The sequence below is a fragment of the Osmerus eperlanus genome, chromosome 3 (assembly GCF_963692335.1).
Source record: "Osmerus eperlanus chromosome 3, fOsmEpe2.1, whole genome shotgun sequence".
Classification (NCBI taxonomy): Eukaryota; Metazoa; Chordata; class Actinopteri; order Osmeriformes; family Osmeridae; genus Osmerus; species Osmerus eperlanus.
The window spans coordinates 11,027,852-11,046,397 of record NC_085020.1 but is presented as its reverse complement, the minus strand read 5'-3'; the positions used below and the strand labels follow the sequence as shown (position 1 = coordinate 11,046,397).

Genomic DNA, 18,546 nt, shown 5'->3' with positions numbered 1-18,546 from the left:
GTGTGAAAATGTGTCAAACCTTTATTCTATCAAAAAATGCATAGACTAGTGGTCTTGAACACCAGAATTGCAGCTATATATTTTTTTATTACTATTGCAAAACATTACAATTCAATTTTAAATGTATTCAATGTAGACATTTAAATAAATGTTTCGGAAGTTATATACGTGCTGTCTGACGTTCTCAGAAAGACGATACCCACAAGTATCCACACTTATGACGAAGTTGTCGTAGGCAAACATACAAACATCAGAAATAGTGCTGAAAATGTCAGGTACTTTATTGCATTCAAACTTTTATTTTGGTAAAATTATACAATAAATGCACAGCTTGAGTATTTTCCCATGCAGTGCATTAACCTATAAGCTAATACAGAAAGCAAAGTCTACATCTAAAGAGCTCTGGAGGTTCACTTCAGGATTGGAGCTGTTCTGGGACTGCACAAACCACTGTCTCCGTGTCTGTGCAGCTGGTCCCAGTGTTTCTAGGATACAGTTTGACAGTACTAAGTGGTGCTGTAGTCCAGTTCAGACTGGCTTCATACCCAGAGGTGCCATATATGCAAAAGCAACGAGAGAAGAAACCACATGTTTGATTTTAAAGATTGCCATGTGCCAGAGATTCACTGGAGAAAAACTGTCCTATTATCAGGTCAAATCAGAGTAAAGAATAGTAAACACAATGCACACAATTTGAGAATCTGAACACATTTGCACTGGTATGCTGTTTAGGAAATTGGTTTGCTCTTCTGACAACTTTATTCCAAACCTTGGCATGTTTGTTGATTGAATTCCATTTTTAATTTTGATAGCCAATTAGTTATCTAAGAGTGATTGGCCCTTAGGCCTGGAAACAGCTATGGATAGTATTATTGACTGAATCCAATACGTTTTTAACATTAAAAAGCTCACACTACCCCGAAATATATAAATTTCACGCATACAGGTGACATTCAACATTCAAGTGCCAGTGTTTTTGTACTGTCTTTTGGTCAAGTTTCTTTAAACTTTCAAAGAATCACTTTGAGGCTTACAAAAATAAATATTTCTCAAAAATGCTTAATAAATTACACAAAATTAGCAGCAAAAGTAGAATCTAGAAATCTGTGTGCAAATGGCTAAATTCCCCCACTGCTAAACCCCTGGTCCCAAATCAGTCCTGGTTAAACGTTGAGAACCTTTCCCCTGTAAACAAGCTGCGTCGTCCCCCCTTCTCCTCACACTCTGGAAGCTTAAGGACACATATCCAAGACATCTATATAAAACTCTAGATGTGCAATAAAATAACTTTAGTAAAACTTGATGGGCACGACAGGGCCTACACACCTAGCTCAAGTAGCACCATTCAAGTCCTCAACACTGTCAGTGCATGAGCTTTTAAAGTTCTTCAATTTCTAAAAAAGTTTTCAAGGCACAACAAGCTTTGAGGAGAGAGAGAGCACTTAAAGTTATATGCCTCGTGTCTCCTCTCATTGGCTGTCCCTCTGACAGCAACAGCCTATCCTGGCCTTGCCAGAGCGTTAAAACATTTATGCAGAAGAACCCTCACGAGTCCACAGTACTTTACCAGGAGGAAGTCACCCCCTGGTCTTTGGCCATCTCCACCGCTGGTGAATAAACCAATGGAAACAACAGTTACCAGTAGTGGTACTGAACGCCTCATAATCGCCTCCTGCAGCCCCAGTCAGAGGTAGCGATGACCCTCCTGCACCAGCCCCTGCTGTAACTTGTAAACTTCAAGTGATCATTCTAACTCCCGTCTCTGAAAGATGAGCCCTGCCTCGAACGCAGCTTGAAAAGAGAAAACGTTTATAATTAAGTTAAGCCTGCGACTCAGTTCATATGTCCTACCTCCTTGACCAAAAAACAAAACACTAGCATGCGTAGAATACCAACTGGTTCCCATTGGTGACTACATGCCTGGCCAGACTTTCCCCCCATTGCTCTGGTCCTTATGTAGCTGTTTGGAACTTCACGTTCAAGATTGGCAGGCATTTTTTTTGTTTTATACACATTAAGGAAACATTTTACTCAAATAAAAATGTTTTTGTTCGTTTCTCAATTGTGTGTGCGCTTGCAATAAAATGTCTAATAAAATATACAAACAAAAAAAACTGCCCACTTTCTGTAGCTAGCACATAACATACTAGCTGCCGTAACGCACTTGTCATTTTAATTAGTGGAGTAAAGTTCCATGTTAAGTGTTAATGTCATTTCAACACTAGTGAGCATTTTGCACTGAGCTGAATGACAGAATTAGGATCATACCTGGAATGCCTTTTCTGAAGACTACCACATCCATAATACAGAAACCTGTCCAGGATAGAGTGAGCAAAAAAAATAATAAAGTAATCCAACTCTCCATCCCTTAAGGTCAGACACCAGTTTGCACAAGGGAGTCCCCAGTAGGGGACTCGTTAGTGGGGGACGTGCTAGTTGTCAAGACCCTGTAGAAAAGGCTTCATGATGTCCCTGCCACAAATTTGAAGTTCAAATGGAATCATGACTCAAGTGAGCCACAACACCCCAGTGTTTGCCAAGGTTTGAGTAAGTACACACTTAATATACTCCATGCTTTTCACCAAATAATAAAATAAAACATATAGCAACAATTTAGAGCACGTGGCCAAGTTAGTTTGGTGAAAATGACAAAACAGATTTCCTTGCCTCAATTCGAAAAGGCACAGTACATTAACATACAAATGATCCTCAAAGTTGTCATTTTAGTTTCTTGTTGTTTTTTTACAATGATAGAAAAAGTGTAGCTTTTTTTTTGCCCCCCCACATCAACAGATGTTCGAGTTTGCTGCTGGAGCCATGCACACACTTTCAGTATGATGTGTGACTGCTCTCTTTCAAGAGCTCTGCTGGTGGCCCTGTTTGAGGGCTCCCTGCTTTCCAGCAGAGAATCACAGCTGGAAATGTACACTGGGTCAGTGAAGTGAAGGGAGTGTGTGTGTGTGTGTGTGTGTGTGTGTGTGTGTGTGTGTGTGTGTATAAGAAGGGGTGAGGGGGTTAGGGTCTGGCTTATGTATTAACATGTGGTTTTCTGTGGGGTTGGGTTGGCATGGCAACCTGCTCATATGGTACCTAGTTGCCCCACCAGTCCACGCTGCCAGAGTGGCTGTAGTTGCCACCGTAGCCGTCATTGTTGTAGAAGTTGCCCCCAAAGCCACCTGAGAGCACAAGAACAAAAGGTGAGGTCCGAGGGCTCTCATTTACCCCAACCCTAGTCCCTTCAGGGCAGAATCTTGTCCATACTACAACCAGCGACAGTATGCTCTATCCAGTCTTTAGACATGGGACAGCACTTGACCCCAAACCAAACCCTGGTCTCACCTCCTCCTCCCCCAAAGCCTCTGTTTCCTCCAGGAGTGCGCACTCCGCCACGGCCCCCGCCTCCAAAGCTGTTGGCAGCTCCGCCGGGCGTCTGACGGTAGTCCCTGGCTCCGAAGCCTCCAGAGAACCTGAAGATGCACAGCCACAAGTTTAGAACCTGGGTTAGGGCAACACACACACAGCCCCTCCACCAGCTTAGGTGATGTGATTGGTGTGCAGTGTCATGGATGTGTAGACGGTGCACACGGTGCAAGTACAATGAAGCATAATCTCTGTTGGATCATCAGGTTGGCTGGTAAGTCGGGAGGTAAATGAGTACCTCTTGCCGCGTCCTCGGGTGGTGCTCTTGTGCTGGTGTTCGTATGCCAGACTCTCTAGCCAGGTGGGGACCTCCTGCTTTGCCTCCACCAGAATGTCCAGCAGGTCTTTGGTTATGTTGCTGTTTTTGTCGTTAAAGAACGACGTGGCCAGCCCTGTAACACATGAACACACACGTATATCTATATATGGGGTGTAACAACGTGCATTTTCACATTGAACCGTTAAGTTTTAGGCTTTTGGTTCAGTATGCATTACTAACCAAACGGTTTGTTTGACTAATCCTATTAAGATGCATTAAAACGTCTTAAAATGGGTGAAATATAGGCTAATGTTCTCAGTAACACTGCACTCAACAAGGTAGCCCAAACAACAAACCCTCCAGTCAGGCACACTGGGAAGCACACCATGCTGACTGTTCTACCAAATGCAGGACAAAAGGCAAATGTCGTAACTAGCTAATGAAATCTTAGCCATCACCCCCCTTGCACCGGTTCATTTTAAGACAAAGCTAACAAGGACACAAATTGCAATAGAACTAGCTAGCCAGCTGGGTGTACGTCTGACATTTCTACTTTTTTGCTGTACCGAACAGTGAGGCCACGGTATTGTAAAAATACTTGTCAGGTAATTGGATGAACCATCTGGTTATCACCAGGTAACTTCAACCACACCCATAGCGGCCATTAGTTCCTCATTAGATGCCGATTGGTCCGAACCACTGTGGTTCGGGCACAAACGGATAACTTGGAAGCATATCCAGATGGCTGCTCTTGTGGTTGTGATACATCCACCTGTCTCAAAAGGTTAACCCTCTGCAGACAGATCTGTAAAAATATGTGAACCTACCATCAGAGCTACAGAGGCCCAGCCTCATCCTTTATCAAAGCTCTGCTTCATGTCTTACCCAGGTTTCCCACACGTCCAGTACGGCCAATACGGTGAACGTACTCTTCAATATCACTGGGCAGGTCAAAGTTGATCACATGTTTCACATTGCTGATATCCAACCCTCTGGCAGCCACCTGCAGAAAGACACCACATCACTCAAATGCTGCTGGGTTGCTGTCTGAGTGAGTCTGCGAGAGAAAGTATGTGAGAGTATGTGTGTGAGTGAGTGTTAGTCTCACCGCTGTGGCCACCAGGATGGGGCAACGTCCGGAGCGGAACTGCTGCAGTGCCTCCTCTCTGTCTCTCTGGGAACGGTCTCCATGGATACTAGTGCAGGCGTATCCCTCGCGATACAGGAAGTCCTCAAGGGCATCAGCTCCCTTCTTGGTCTCCACAAACACCAGCGTCAGGGAGTCCTTACCTGGGAGGGGCACACATGGAAACAAAAATATATTTAATGACCAAGTCCTTTGTTCAGTGAAGGATAAAAATGTGAGTACAGAGAGATGGGAGCATGGACAGAAAACATTTGGTGCAACCAGACCTCAAAGCCATGGGAAAATAATAAAATGGCAACTAAAAGTGGAGACCAGCTTATAGAAGCAGCTTTGCATTCACATTTATCTGGGAAGCATAAGTATTCCAGTATCCCATTTACCATAAAAAAGGTTCCATTTGAAGTAATTTGCTTAAATGTAAGAGTAAATTTGAAGCAAACTAAACCAGGACTAACAAGTTGTCCTTAACACACTAAATGGTGTGAATGAATTAAAGATTTGATCCGAAATAACTGCTCTGAACTACTTTATCAACTTGGGTGATGGAAATAACACATGCTAAAACACAATGAAAATGTTAAGTGACAGTTGTGTTTCCAGAACATTCATGTAAAATCTTTTTTCTAAGAGGAAAAAAAAATTAAAATAAAGATCTCTAGATGTGATACGGTAGGAGACAGACTGCAGGAATTGGCTAGCTTGAGGTTTGGGTGTCACGGCAACAGACAAACTTGAAAATGCCCTCCCCTAGGTGTAGGTGGTAGCAGGATAAACAGGTAAATGTTTACCTGAGCTGTGCCATGACATACATTTCACAGTACATACTAGCAGAAACCTCAGATCAGAGTGCATCTTAATGAGCTTGTAGAACTGGAGGGAAATGAGGCCCACCAGGAGTTTACATACAGAACTGGTCTGGGAGTTAAACAACATCTTGTCTTCCCTGCAGATGACTGAAACTGGACCTATGGGGATTACCCTTCAGTGATTTAAACCACCACACAAGGCAGATGACTGGGCGAGTTTGGAACACAACATTGTGGACAGGGGAACCGCATTCTGTCCCCTGCTCTACAAGTAGAGGAAGGGACCCTTCAGATGCAACTAGCTGAGCTCTACTCCACACTGCCTGGAATGCGGAACAGGAGCTGCAGCAGGACCTGAAGCTCCTAGCAGGCACAATGGAGGAGGGGAGGGGGTGAGGATGTGGTGGAAGGAGGGGGAGGAAGTTGAAGAGGTCTGGGAGGGGGAGGAGGTCTGGGAGACACCAGTGGAGAAGATGAGGGGTGGGATGTGATGCATCTGGCTGGGTCAGACAGGAGATGTAACACACTCATACTCACCAGGTTTCTCTGGAGCATCCGGCACTATTTCCTGAACATCACTGGGAATGACTGAGATAGATAGAACCAAACCCAAACAGCCAGTAAACGCAAGGTGGCTGGCAGCATAACTAAACAGCTGTAGTGTGAACAGGGTGCTACACATGGGCAATAGATGAGCACACACACACACACACACACAACTCTGAACTACACGGAAGCATAGCTATGCAGCCTTTGCTGGCCTCTTCCCCCTTGACGAGAAGTAACACTAGAGAACAACATTCTGACAAGCAGGATAAACACACAAGGGTAGGAGCAAGGCTATTACTGTCCTAAAGAGTCCTTCACAAAAGAAACCCCTACATATAACCTTCTCTGCAGTACGAGTTGTTATTGACAATGCGTGTTTGTGTGTTGTTGTCTCCATACCCGTGGCGTTCAGCAGATCGAGGAGGAAGGACCTCTTGTCCCCGTCCTCCACCCACACCACCTTCTGGGTGATGTTCTCAGAGGTGGACCCCACGCGACCTACGGCCAGGAAGATGTAGTCCTCCAGGAAATCCCGAGCAAGGATCTGAACACACAATATCTCTCCGGTTAAGAAGGTCCTCTTTGAGAGGAACGCAAAAGCTTTTCTGACAAGTACACATGCGTACCTGGATCTCCTTGGGGAAGGTGGCGCTAAACATCATGGTTTGGCGCATGCCCTTGGGAGGCATGGTGTCCTGCTCCACGATGCGTCGGATCTGAGGCTCGAAGCCCATGTCCAGCATGCGGTCAGCTTCATCCAGCACCAGGAAGCTTGGAACACAGGCAACATACTGAGTACCCTCTGCCCCCAGTGCCCCATCATCACCAGCAGACGAGCTGTACCTTCATGCTCACCCTTAATTGCAGTAGTCCCTCCATGCATCTCCCCCCCCCCTCCCTCCTTGTTGTCCCACTCTCCCACTCTTGTTGTGCCTGCCCTCCCTCCCTCCCCCTTCCTTACTTGCAGTAGTCCAGGCCGATCTTGCCCCTCTCCATCATGTCCACCAGGCGTCCAGGCGTTGCGACCAGCAGGTGGCAGCCTCGCTCCAGGTCTCTGATCTGCTGGCCGATGTCCGCTCCTCCGTAGACCACACAGGGACGCACACGTGAGCGGTACGCAAACTGGCGAAGGAAACGAGGAACAGTTTGTAGCTCACCGTTTACAACAGGTAGTTCCAAGCCATGGTATATGTATTACAGATCTGTAAACTAGCTTTTTTATGACTAATATCACACCCTACTGATTCGCTACTTCCGGTGTAAATTGCTAATTTAACTGCAATTTATATCATGAAGCTATAGTTAGCAAGTTCTAGTGTAAATAACTTGTCCAGCTAGCATTACTTTGAGTTTCTAGGGTTTGTAGTTAAACGCAATAGCATCTCAAATCTATTACTTAATGAAAGTAAAAAGGCACTGGACACACAATTTCCCTTGCCATTCTAAACAGTCAATAAACCCCTGGTAACTATACAACATCCATGGTTTTGCAGGAACTTCTTACCCTGTGAAACCATCAAGCAATGGAGATTCTTTTAAGAACAAATTTGTTTTGTTACTGAAATATATCTCAGAGAAATATTCATTCTGATGAATATTTTGCAGAACCCATGGGGTTATTTCTGACATCTCATTATGTATTCATCCTCATGATTGGTTGCTTCAGAGTAGCATGGGTTTGTGTTCCCATTGTGCATGAGGATCAGAGGCCTACAAGATGGTAGGCGTTGAGGCTGGGTGTGTGGTCCTTACCTTCCTGGCCTCGTCGTAGATCTGCAGGGCCAGCTCTCTGGTGGGTGCCAGGACCAGGGCCAGGGGGTACTGCTTACGACGGCCGTACTTGCCATTATCCTGCGCACATTCACACATCCGTTACACGTGGTCCAGAGAAAGTGTGTGTTTAAATGTGTGTATGGTTGGGTGATGGGTCATACCTGCCCTCCCTTGGTGGCCTGCGCAGCTTCTCCCGGTCCTTCACAGTATATCTGACTCAGCACCGGCAGCAGGAAGGCAGCAGTCTTACCAGAGCCTGGACACACACAAACACATCTTATAAGAACCTGGCGGACCAGGAGGAACTCAGCCCTCACACACCATGCGGTCAAAGCATAGAACCATGGGAGCACCTCGTTCTAGAACAGTACCTGCATCTACTCTGAGCCATAAGTGATCTTCACACAATGAACCTTTAGATTAGTGAGTTCCAAAATGTCCGACGGTCATCACAGCGCAAGTTGTTTTTTTTGAGCTAGCTAGCTTAGATAGTTGCCGGGCTAGGTTACCTAGCATTAAACTCGTAGCAATGCTACTACCATGCTAGTGTTACTTGCTAGCCTTCCAATTTGTACATTTTAAAACCATACTTAGTGTTTGTCGCATAGTTTTTGTCTCTTTAGAAAATATTGTATTGGAATGTTCGAATCACATTTGTGATGTTACGCTGATTTGTGATGTTACGCTGTAGGACCTATATTCAAACGATCACATATTTGTGACTCTACTCATTAACGGGTTAGGGGCCATTTCTGGGTTGATTTTTTACAACTGCACAAACAATAGGCGGTGCCAAGACGCAGTGGTGTTGTCAAGTCTTACCAGTTTGAGCGCAGGCCATCAAGTCCCTCTTAGACTTTATGATGGGGATGGCATACTTCTGGACCGGGGTGGGTCGTGTGTACCGGGTCAGGGCAATGTTGCCCATGATGATCTCCCCCATCTCCACATCATGGAACTGACAATAACACAGAAAGGGGAGCCATGTCACCAGGTGGCCAACATATCTGTAGATCAGCTACAGCCTATCAGAACAACCTAGCACAGATGATTGCTCACCACCATCTCGAAAAGTCAGTGTGTTAGATATGGGCTGAAAAGTCAGTAAACAGGAGCTTGACTTACGCTGTCTATGTGAGGAGGGCAGTTGGCTCCAGTGGCCTCCACAGGAATGTCATCATACTTCTCAAAGTTAATCCCTGTGTTGCTGCTAGAAAACAGCTCTCTGCGGGACAGACAGTCAGAGGTCAACCATAGGAGAGGTGGTGTTCATTAACACGAACAGCCACCTGGACAGTGTAGGCATTACCAACTAAATGTAATTTCAAAGTGTAGTTATATTGTTGCACACCAATAGCATTGAAAATAAACAAAGTTAAGACATACCAAAACATTTTACTCTTAAAACAAATTGAGGCTGAAGCTATATAAATCACACGATTCAGTTAGTGTTTTTTGTTCTTGCCATTTTCAATAACACTAGTTAGCCATTGTTGTCCCCCAATGAAACAAAAGTTGTTGAATTTTGATGTTCTTTAACAAGCCATTTTAAAACGATGCCCGTGTGCTACTGCAAATTCCCCCATGTGAGTTCAAGTGTTCTTATCTTAGTCTATATTCTCTAGCAGATTATTTAAATCAAATATCATAATTAGTTTGAATACTAAAAGCTGGTTGAATATTTCTAAATTCCATCCCATTTAGCAACAAGATTCTAAAATGCTGATTCACATAATTCATTAATCACATTATTCACACTGATTAGCTTGAGGCCAGGGTTTGTTATATTGTTCCAGGAGGCGTCAGACACTCACTGTTCCAGGCGCTCATTGGCCACAGTGGGTTTGGACCAATCCTCTTCGTCTCTGGAGTCCTCCTGCCAGCGGCTATTTCCGCCCCCTCCGAATCCTCCACGACTTCACACAGAAATATTTCACATTAATCATGACTCTCCGAATCCAACCTTGATTGGATCTACACCCAGCCGTTTGCACACCTGGGTTACATGCACACAAACATACTGTTCAAAAGCACAAATACTAACTTTCCCCTGTTGCTTGCTCCACGGTCATTGAAGAAGGCAGACTTGCCCCTGCTGTCAGAGCGTCCTCCAAAGCTGTTGTAGGCCGCGTCCCTGGGAGCGCCTCCCCAGCCACCCTCTCCTGAAAACCCTGCACGTGGACAGGACACCTTTAGTGGACCCTTCCAGCCTCCAACACCCTGAACACAATCATCCTGATGGGCCAGGTGCCTGCTGGAGGACGGAGCCTCCTGGGGGGTTAAAAGTCTCTCCCCGCCAACTACAACTCTTAAGCTGCAGTTTGACAGTTGTTATGGAGGTTTGTTTACGCTGCGTTTTGTATATGGGAGGATTAATCCGTTTTAGAAAAAGGTTGTCATGAAAATATAAAAGTAATTCCTCAACATATTAGTAATGGCGCAACATTTCACAGACGGGTTTTTTTTCCCATATTTATTCCGTTTTGAGTTCTCAAATGTTTTTTTATCCTTACACCCTTTTCATAAAGCATTACCAAATAATACAACTGATACATCAAAGTAGCAGAAGGCATTATTACACACACTTGTTTTGGCATCTATAATTACCAGTGCTATGCAGTGGACTGTAGGTAAACTAGCCTTTAGGAATACTGGTATTGCCATTATAACATTACTCTATAGCCGTGTTTCTCAACTGGTGGGTCCCGAACCAAAATTGGGTCGTCAGCTGGTGTGGAGTGTTGCGGACGTGTGCTTGGGCATCGTAAAAAAGTGTAACTTTCTTTTTGTAAGTTACCGAACTTCCAATTGTGCGCTTTTATTTTGAAAGGTGTGTAGGCTCAGTGTGCCGCCCGCAATCTAGAACAAATTATTACTGCACAAATTGTTTTGTGATATTAATTCTACGGTTTGGAAATTAAATTATTTTTGGGTTGTGACCTATTCACCAAGGACAAATGAGTGTCCTGAGGTTAGACCAGTTGAGAACCATTGCTCTATAGCATAGTAGGTTTCCCCACCTGCACTTTGCATTGGGTGATTAAACGAGACTCCGCCCCTGATACCACGGAAGCTGCCACGCCCACCTCTATCAGTGCGGGGGGGCGCACGCCCTCCGAAGCCCCCGTTCGTGCGGTTGTCATGGAAACCATTCACAAAGCCGTTACCGCGTCCACCATCCCATCCAGGAGAGTCTTTAAAAGGAGGTAGAGGAGAAAGGAATTAAAACATAAAATTAAAAAAAGCTAAACTGTTGCCTTTATCACTGAATTTGGGCAAAGTTCTCCCCAGACCTTCACAAACTGCCAGATCATTCCCTGAGAGCAGCAGCACATTTTATCTACACAGCAATAATACAAGTTAGGCCCAAAGTCTGGGAAAGAACTGGGAACCATCACTACTCTTCCTCTAGAGACACCACTATGGGCCCGGTCTCAGTCGGCATCAGGACACATCTAATGAGCTTACGGACTTGTGCTCTGAACGGGTTTACAACTCGTGACCATGTTTTCATTGGTAGTACCAATAATATAATACCAATACCAATAGTACCATTACCAATTTGGTACTATATTAACCGATATACAAAAGAAAGTACTTTTTATTGAGTTGGAGACATGGTTTAGTTGCCAGACCATTTTATTTAAGGGACTGTAGCGGTTGCATGTCTACACTGCCATCAGTGTAGATATGCAGTTGGAGAAAGATCATTTTAGGTTACCACCACCACTGTGGGCCGCTACTAGTGCAGGCTAGCTCGCACTCACAACCTCCCTTGGGCCTCTCAATTCAGACACCAGAACACCTGCACTGCTCAGATGCAACTAACAGGCCAACTTCAGAATCAAAGGCTGTTATTGTGAGATGGCACTCCAGAAACCAGCCTCCGGAGTCTGTCAGGACACACATGGGACCAGAGGCCCCGGCTTGTTCAGCCCTCCTGTGTGGTGTATTAGTGGATACATGCTCACTAGGGTTAGGGTTCACTGTGTGTGAGCCAAGGTTTACTAGCACCACTGAAGACAGACACAAAAGCAGGAAGGAACCCATGTTTCCCAAGGCTAAAACGGATAGACAAATAAAAGTGACAACCTAATAATGTTTCCTGACAATTGATACAAAAATGATATAATTTAAGAATAATTTCAATCCAAACTGTAGTAGAAGATCATCCCATCATTGGTGTCCTACTTTATAAATGTCAACCATCTGGTTAAAACTGTTCTAGCCTTGCTGCCATTAGTCCAGCAACAGACAGTGCAACACCTCATTAAAAAACATGCATCACAAGCAAGCAACTACAATGCAAGCTTCGACATATTTCTGAATTAGTCCATGTCAGAATCAGGCTAGAACTGCCCATCAAACTTTGTGCAGTAACATCCACTTGACAACGGCCTGGTCATGTCAGCAAATAAGCCATCTACTAGAAGACCTCAGCCAGGACATGCAGGTGGATCCTGGTATACCACATCTGTGAGCCCAGCCCCCACTGTAGGCAGGGTAGAAGCCTGGGTCATGAGAGCCCAGTCCTGGGTAACCTGAGCACAAGCACAGGGGAAGTAGGCTATAAACCCCTGGGAGACTGCAGTCTATAAAAGAGCAGGTTGACTTGGCACTAATAGTTTCCAGTCCTCCCATCCATTAGAGGCGTGTCCAGGCTGCTGCTCTGCAGGCCGGGAGGGGGGGCACATCTTAGGAGGAACTTCAAGGACGTTACAGATATGAACAAAGGGGAGCATTAGGGTGAGTTGGTGAGTAAAAAAGGCTCCCGAAAACATTATTAAAATGCAAGCATTCTATACTTCTGATGTAAAACCTCTTTTTGTCTGACCAACATCCACTTTTTAAACAAGCATGTAAGCAACTTGGTAGAGAAAACAGTTGGAAGTTCTTAAAGAACTGTCACTACTCGTGTGAAATGGATGATGAATTAATTTGGCCCCTCCCTCCTTCATTTAAGCTTTGCTGGTATGCAAATGACTATTTCATGCATCTTGGAATTCAGGTTGCCCTCAGCAGAAGCAGACAGAAGAGACTTACAGAGAGTCACTGGTGCCATTGAATAACCGCACTGTCTACCAGTGGATAAAGCATTTCCTGCTGTGGAATAAGAAAAGAAAAGGCATGCGTGAAAGGAGACTCACAAAAGACATGATTTAACAGATTACGTTGAACAATTGGCTTCTTTTATAGAAGGTAACCTTTCATGTGTTTGTACCAGAGATTAGAAAGTATCCTTAGTGGGTCGATTTAACCCAGGAAATTCATCTGCTGGGCATAGACAACCCAGGATGCACCAGGTAACATCTACCAGATTGAAGCGTTTGTACAGAAGTACAGAAAAAAGGAAGCTGGTGTGAATTCAGGCAGATTAATTACATTTTAGAAAAATCATTCATTGGATCTTAATCCCCAAAACATTGGCCACAGGCCACCATCCATTAAGTGAATTTAAAATGTTTAGAGCACACTGAAAACATATTGCAAAAAACAAAGAAACTGTTGGTCACATACGACTAGTTTAGCTGTGCTACTCTTAAGCCAACATGCCAAGAAAGAACATCCATTTCTGGTGGCTCTTTTTTTAGAAATCCATGCACACGGGAAATTAGAATCCCTCAGATGGCTCTGGCGCAGAGCAGGAATGCAAAACTAGAGGGTACAATTTCCAGGGGTTATTGTGAGGTGTGCTTGCGTCGGTTGCCGATGGATCCGTTTTGTTACTGAAATTGTGCAACTGATATTTCTGTATATTTTAAATAAGTATGCATACTTATTATGAAGATGGCATAGATTTAAAAAGCATACATGTGTTGCTGCTCATTCACATTTCAAAATACTAAGATTGAAGTGTAGAATGAAACCGGATTCTCGTCATTTCGATTAGTGCATGAAGGAAGGCATGAAGGCGATAAGATATGTTGCAGCTTTACATTGTTGAAAAATTGGGCAATCCTGTGTAAAAATGGTCCTAATCTATATCTACCAACGTTGTTGGAATTGCAATTCACACCGTACCCTCTGCTAACTGAAAAAAAATGCCCCCGAAAACATATCCTTGACCTTTGCCTTTTCTGCAGCTGTCTTGCAGTTTTGGTAGCTAGCTATATCCCTGAAGTTAACGAGTTGCTAAACTAATGTTCTATTATAGGTAATCGCGCGTTTGTGACATTTGTGACTGGCTAGATAGGTAGCCACCGTTAGCTTCACTTTTCTCCACAAACTTATATTATGCCTATACCGTCAAACGGAAACTTCACACGGATACAAGCAACGCAATCTGGAAAAGACGAACATTTTGACATCGACACTGTACTGCAGAAATGTACGTGGGGGACATTCCCCCGAGGCAAGTAGGGTGAAGTGCCTTGCCCAAGGACACACCAGTATTGTGCACGGCCTGGGAATCGAACCAGCAACCTTCTGATTACTAGCCCGATTCCCTAACCACTCAGCCACCTGACTCCGCTTGTTGCTTAATCGGTAATTTAGAAGACTGTACTGTTCAAACTAGCTAAGAACATTTGATTTAGCGAACTAGCAATTTGTCTAAAGACACGTTAGCATGCTAGCGCAGCTAGCCTAGAATACCATATTTCTTAAAAACGCTGCTCTCAAATAAACGCCGCCCTCAAATAAACGCTGCACCAAAAATTAACATTGTGTAACAAACGCTGCAATGTTTAATCAAAGGAATACGGTATATGAGAATATAGGTTGCGCCTTGCTAGCGGCAAGAACGCCCAACTAAAAGTTCCAACACTGAGCTAATAAGGGAGAATGTTTCTAACAAGTGTCTTTTTCCATTTTCACTCTTAGTTATAGTTAGATTTGCCCACAATTAAACCTGATGTGTTGGGTATATTTCACCAAGTGTTCCAGTGACCACTTACCGTTTTTGGAAGCCTCTTTGTTCCTTAAGTGAGGAGGAATATAACGCCCTGCAGGAAAAAGCATACAGTTAAAAATGTAAATCCATAAACACTGACACGCAACTGCATCTAAACATTAACTATATGGTAATGCAATCAATCACAACATAACGGAAAAGACCATCACTGGATCCGATACTGGAGGGCCAGAATTGCCGATATTGCTACCTTTTCGAACATGCATGCGCAGGCATGCATTAAATTAAATGCGGCTTATATAATTTAATGCAGTACCCGGATTTGAGGTGCATCATCAATAGGCTCAATCTGAATTCATGGGCACTAAATGATTTGCTAAAACATTAGCAATCATTGTTAGGTGAATGTTAGAAATTATGCCTGCCACCTTGGGACCAGGGGCCTCCTTTATAAACGTTGCATACGCACAAAACTTTGAGAAATGGGAAACTGCAACTCCAATGGCAGAAGACTGAAACTCTCGACAAGCCTTCAAGTTGATAACATTGTGAAAAATACATATAACCTCACGTGTTACATATGAAGAGTTCACTGGAGTACGCAAAAAAAACTTGATTTCCGATAAATACAAAACAGATATATCCTTTATGCAAAGGAACACCTCAAATATTTACTGTTTAATTGGGAATGTTTGATTGGATCTATAATCATTCAACACTTCTTGCATGTTATGAAATGTATTCTCATAAATAATAAGGTGAACATGAGGACAAATAAAGGTTTAAACTGATGCTGTTGCTTCAGTCGGGCAGATACGAATGCACAATGTCATATGTTTTCACATTCGTTCACGTTCGTTGCGCATAGCTGTCAATGTGATAATGGCCCTGTCATTGTCAATAGCAACCAGTGCAATTAACACACATGAAAGTCATATTCATATTAATGAATAATATGAATTCTGGGCACTATTCATATTAATTTGGGCTGTCAGAAACCATTTATAGGCAATTACGGGTGTTACTTGGGTGGGACAAGATGCTCGCGCGAGTGCGCGTAACTTCCAGTAAGCTGTGATAAAAGAAAACCCAAGCAGAATGTGCATGCACTGTTCGAATACTTGTGTGCATGCACTTTGCGTTTTGCTCGTATGCAACGTTCTCATGTGAATTCTACGCATAACTTTATAAATGAGCCCCCAGGAGTAGTGCAAAGAAGTGACTTCTGCCAAAAACATTGGGAGAAGTTTAGGCCTATACTTGGAAACTACATATAATTAACATTGATGGGTTATAGAAATGATCTTTTTTTTTTTTTTTTTTAAATATCCTCATGTCTGCATTATTTTTCCAAGTTTGTTCAAGATTATAACCAATCCAGTCATTTTTACCAGTTTAAACATCTTTACTGCAGAAGGGTTCTTAGCAAAAAATTCACAACAACGGTAGTGAGTCTAAACGACACCTGTGCTTGTTTTTTTGAGCAGCAGCAGTGGGGAAGCTAAGACTGCAGGCACCAAGATATGCACACGACAACGGAACACTGTTTGCTCAGACAGCCCTACTCTTTGATGATATGGGTACAACGTTGGAGAAACTGAAACTGGTATTGATCCTAGAATCCATCTTCAAAAAAGGGTAGTAGTTGTAGTATAGAAATATTTTGAGACCGATGTACATTCTCTTTTCTACTAAAATGAAATAAAAACCTAATCTAGCAGAGGACAGCAGAATACTTACTGCCAGTTCCACCACCACCCTGTCCGTCTGCAGAGTTCAAGTCTAGGACAGCAAGCTGGGGGGGAAAAATAGGTACTTTAGGAAAGTTCTTGGGAATGTTTTGGAACAGGCTGTAACTAGTTTTGTGGGCACCTCCAATGCTGTGCATACACAAAATAGCAGTGAAAAACTTGAAATCGGGCAGATTAATTCCTTTATTCGTCACATCCCTGGCAAATTATGTTTTCAATCCATTTTGGATTTCAAAATAGACAGCACCTTGCTGTAGCTACGGATGGCACCCCCAAATTAGATAGCACGTAGATAGACTGTACAGCACATTGTTAGAAAAAATACATACGCTATATACTAAATATGATTTTTAATTGTTAGTACTTAGCCTATTGGTTTCAGTCCAACTGTAAATGCATTGAATTTCTAATAGAAACGTCGCAAGGAATGAGCATTTAAGCAGTTTATTCGTTTAAAAATAAATAGTTTTGCTATTGTACTTTGAGAATCAAATCCTAATCATTTATGCATAGCTTTCGTTCGCAAATCGAAATGGGTGCACCCGACACTTTCACTGGAGAATAAATTTACGTAAGAATAGCGTTGGGCGTACTGAAATTGATTCAGAGCCAAAGTTCCTGGCACGAGTCGCTGCTTAAACATCACGTGCCACTTAGCTGGCTAGTTACCCAAGACCTGGCATTAAAAGCGAAACATCTTGCTGACCTATGCTTAACATGTAGAAGCGCGAACGTTGATAATACTACAGGAGTCCGTTTTTATATGTACAATAACTAGCACTACGCCTTTTGTCAAGTAAAGCTAGAGATCTAGACTAGCGGTAAATTACCGTACATCGTAACTGCGTTGGTTTCAATAAATATCCTGCGCCACGTTTCACGGCTGCTGTCTAGCTAGCTTAGTAATTGTCGTTAGCCAATCGGATACCTCACCGGCAAATGATGTTTTCAATCCGTTTTAATAAACAAATATGTCCCCTTAAAACTATTATTACAAAATTGAAAGCAACAATTACTTAGGAGTGTTTAATAAAGTGCGATTTCGCGGTAAATCTCAAACCTATATGAACTCTACAGTCTCCATTGCATAGGTTAGTTCGTTTTGGCTGAATTGTCACATAACCAGACTGAAACATAACATAAAATGAATAATCGTCGAGTGAGTGCACCGCGGGAGTGTTAGGTGAAACGAAACGAGGGTCACTAGCTACTTTAAGTCAAATCGGCCACCATTTTAACCGGCCGTACACTCGCACGCACTTAGCCAGGTGTAGAAACTAGATTATAGTCTGCCATCTATGGTTAGCTAACAAGCTTGGTAGCACTAGCTATCAAGTCTCACACGAAAGTAGCTAGCTCGCTACCTGTGAAACTAGTTTAAATAACACATTTTAACAGTTTACCAATGTAAATAATTTATTAAATACATTAACAGAAACTTACCTGCTGATCTAGACCGTGTGGATTATCGACGACCACATGACTCATAACTAAAGACAATAAGTGAAGATTATTTCTCAAGAAAAATAATTTTCTTTGTTAGCACGTTCAGCTACCTAGCAGAACACAGTCCGTGACTCCGTAGATACGTTCAAACGTCCGCGTTATTCTCAGTGAATGAGATGTACGTTTTTACCGTACGAATATCTAGATTATCCCTTTTGCCTATTTAAGGTTTACCGAATGTAAGTTATAGCTATCCGCTTGGGCTGAGCTTGTAACAGAAACCTTCCTCCCGCTGGCTTGTCCGTGGTGGAATGGAACTGGTTTATTTGTACCGCGAGATGTTCGCCTGAAAACGAGTCATAGTGGCAAGCCATCGCGATGCGATCTTCAACATTCGCAGTCACATTATTAAATGCCCTGTTGTTTCTTTAGCCGGGACCTTAGCATGCCTCTCTAGAACATACTGTTATTCTCCTGATATCAGAAAAACATGTAAATATATGGATACATCTTACATATCAGTAACACACGTACACTATTAC

General features: G+C 43.3%; 1 protein-coding gene across 13 annotated transcripts; it reads right to left on the bottom strand.

Annotated features, from left to right (window-relative positions):
- Positions 1-257: 257 nt before the first annotated feature.
- Positions 258-18,340, bottom strand: LOC134017526 (ATP-dependent RNA helicase DDX3X-like). 13 transcript variants are annotated; one of them, XM_062457231.1, is made up of 21 exons: positions 18,002-18,340; positions 16,548-16,602; positions 14,851-14,898; positions 12,998-13,057; positions 12,424-12,495; positions 10,975-11,148; positions 9,999-10,125; positions 9,769-9,870; positions 9,080-9,179; positions 8,777-8,912; positions 8,116-8,210; positions 7,934-8,032; positions 7,143-7,303; positions 6,808-6,952; positions 6,581-6,725; positions 6,170-6,220; positions 4,788-4,969; positions 4,565-4,682; positions 3,659-3,812; positions 3,340-3,467; positions 258-3,176 (listed from the first exon to the last, which is right to left on the bottom strand). In XM_062457231.1, exons 1-21 carry the CDS (start codon positions 18,044-18,046, stop codon positions 3,091-3,093), a joined length of 2,283 nt encoding a protein of 760 aa, XP_062313215.1. In that variant the 5' UTR covers positions 18,047-18,340; the 3' UTR covers positions 258-3,090. The 13 variants fall into 13 exon arrangements, with proteins under 13 accessions (XP_062313215.1, XP_062313218.1, XP_062313220.1 ...); XM_062457234.1 differs by having other exon boundaries at positions 11,041-11,148; XM_062457236.1 differs by having other exon boundaries at positions 9,999-10,116; positions 11,041-11,148.
- Between the last annotated feature and the right edge of the window lie 206 nt (positions 18,341-18,546).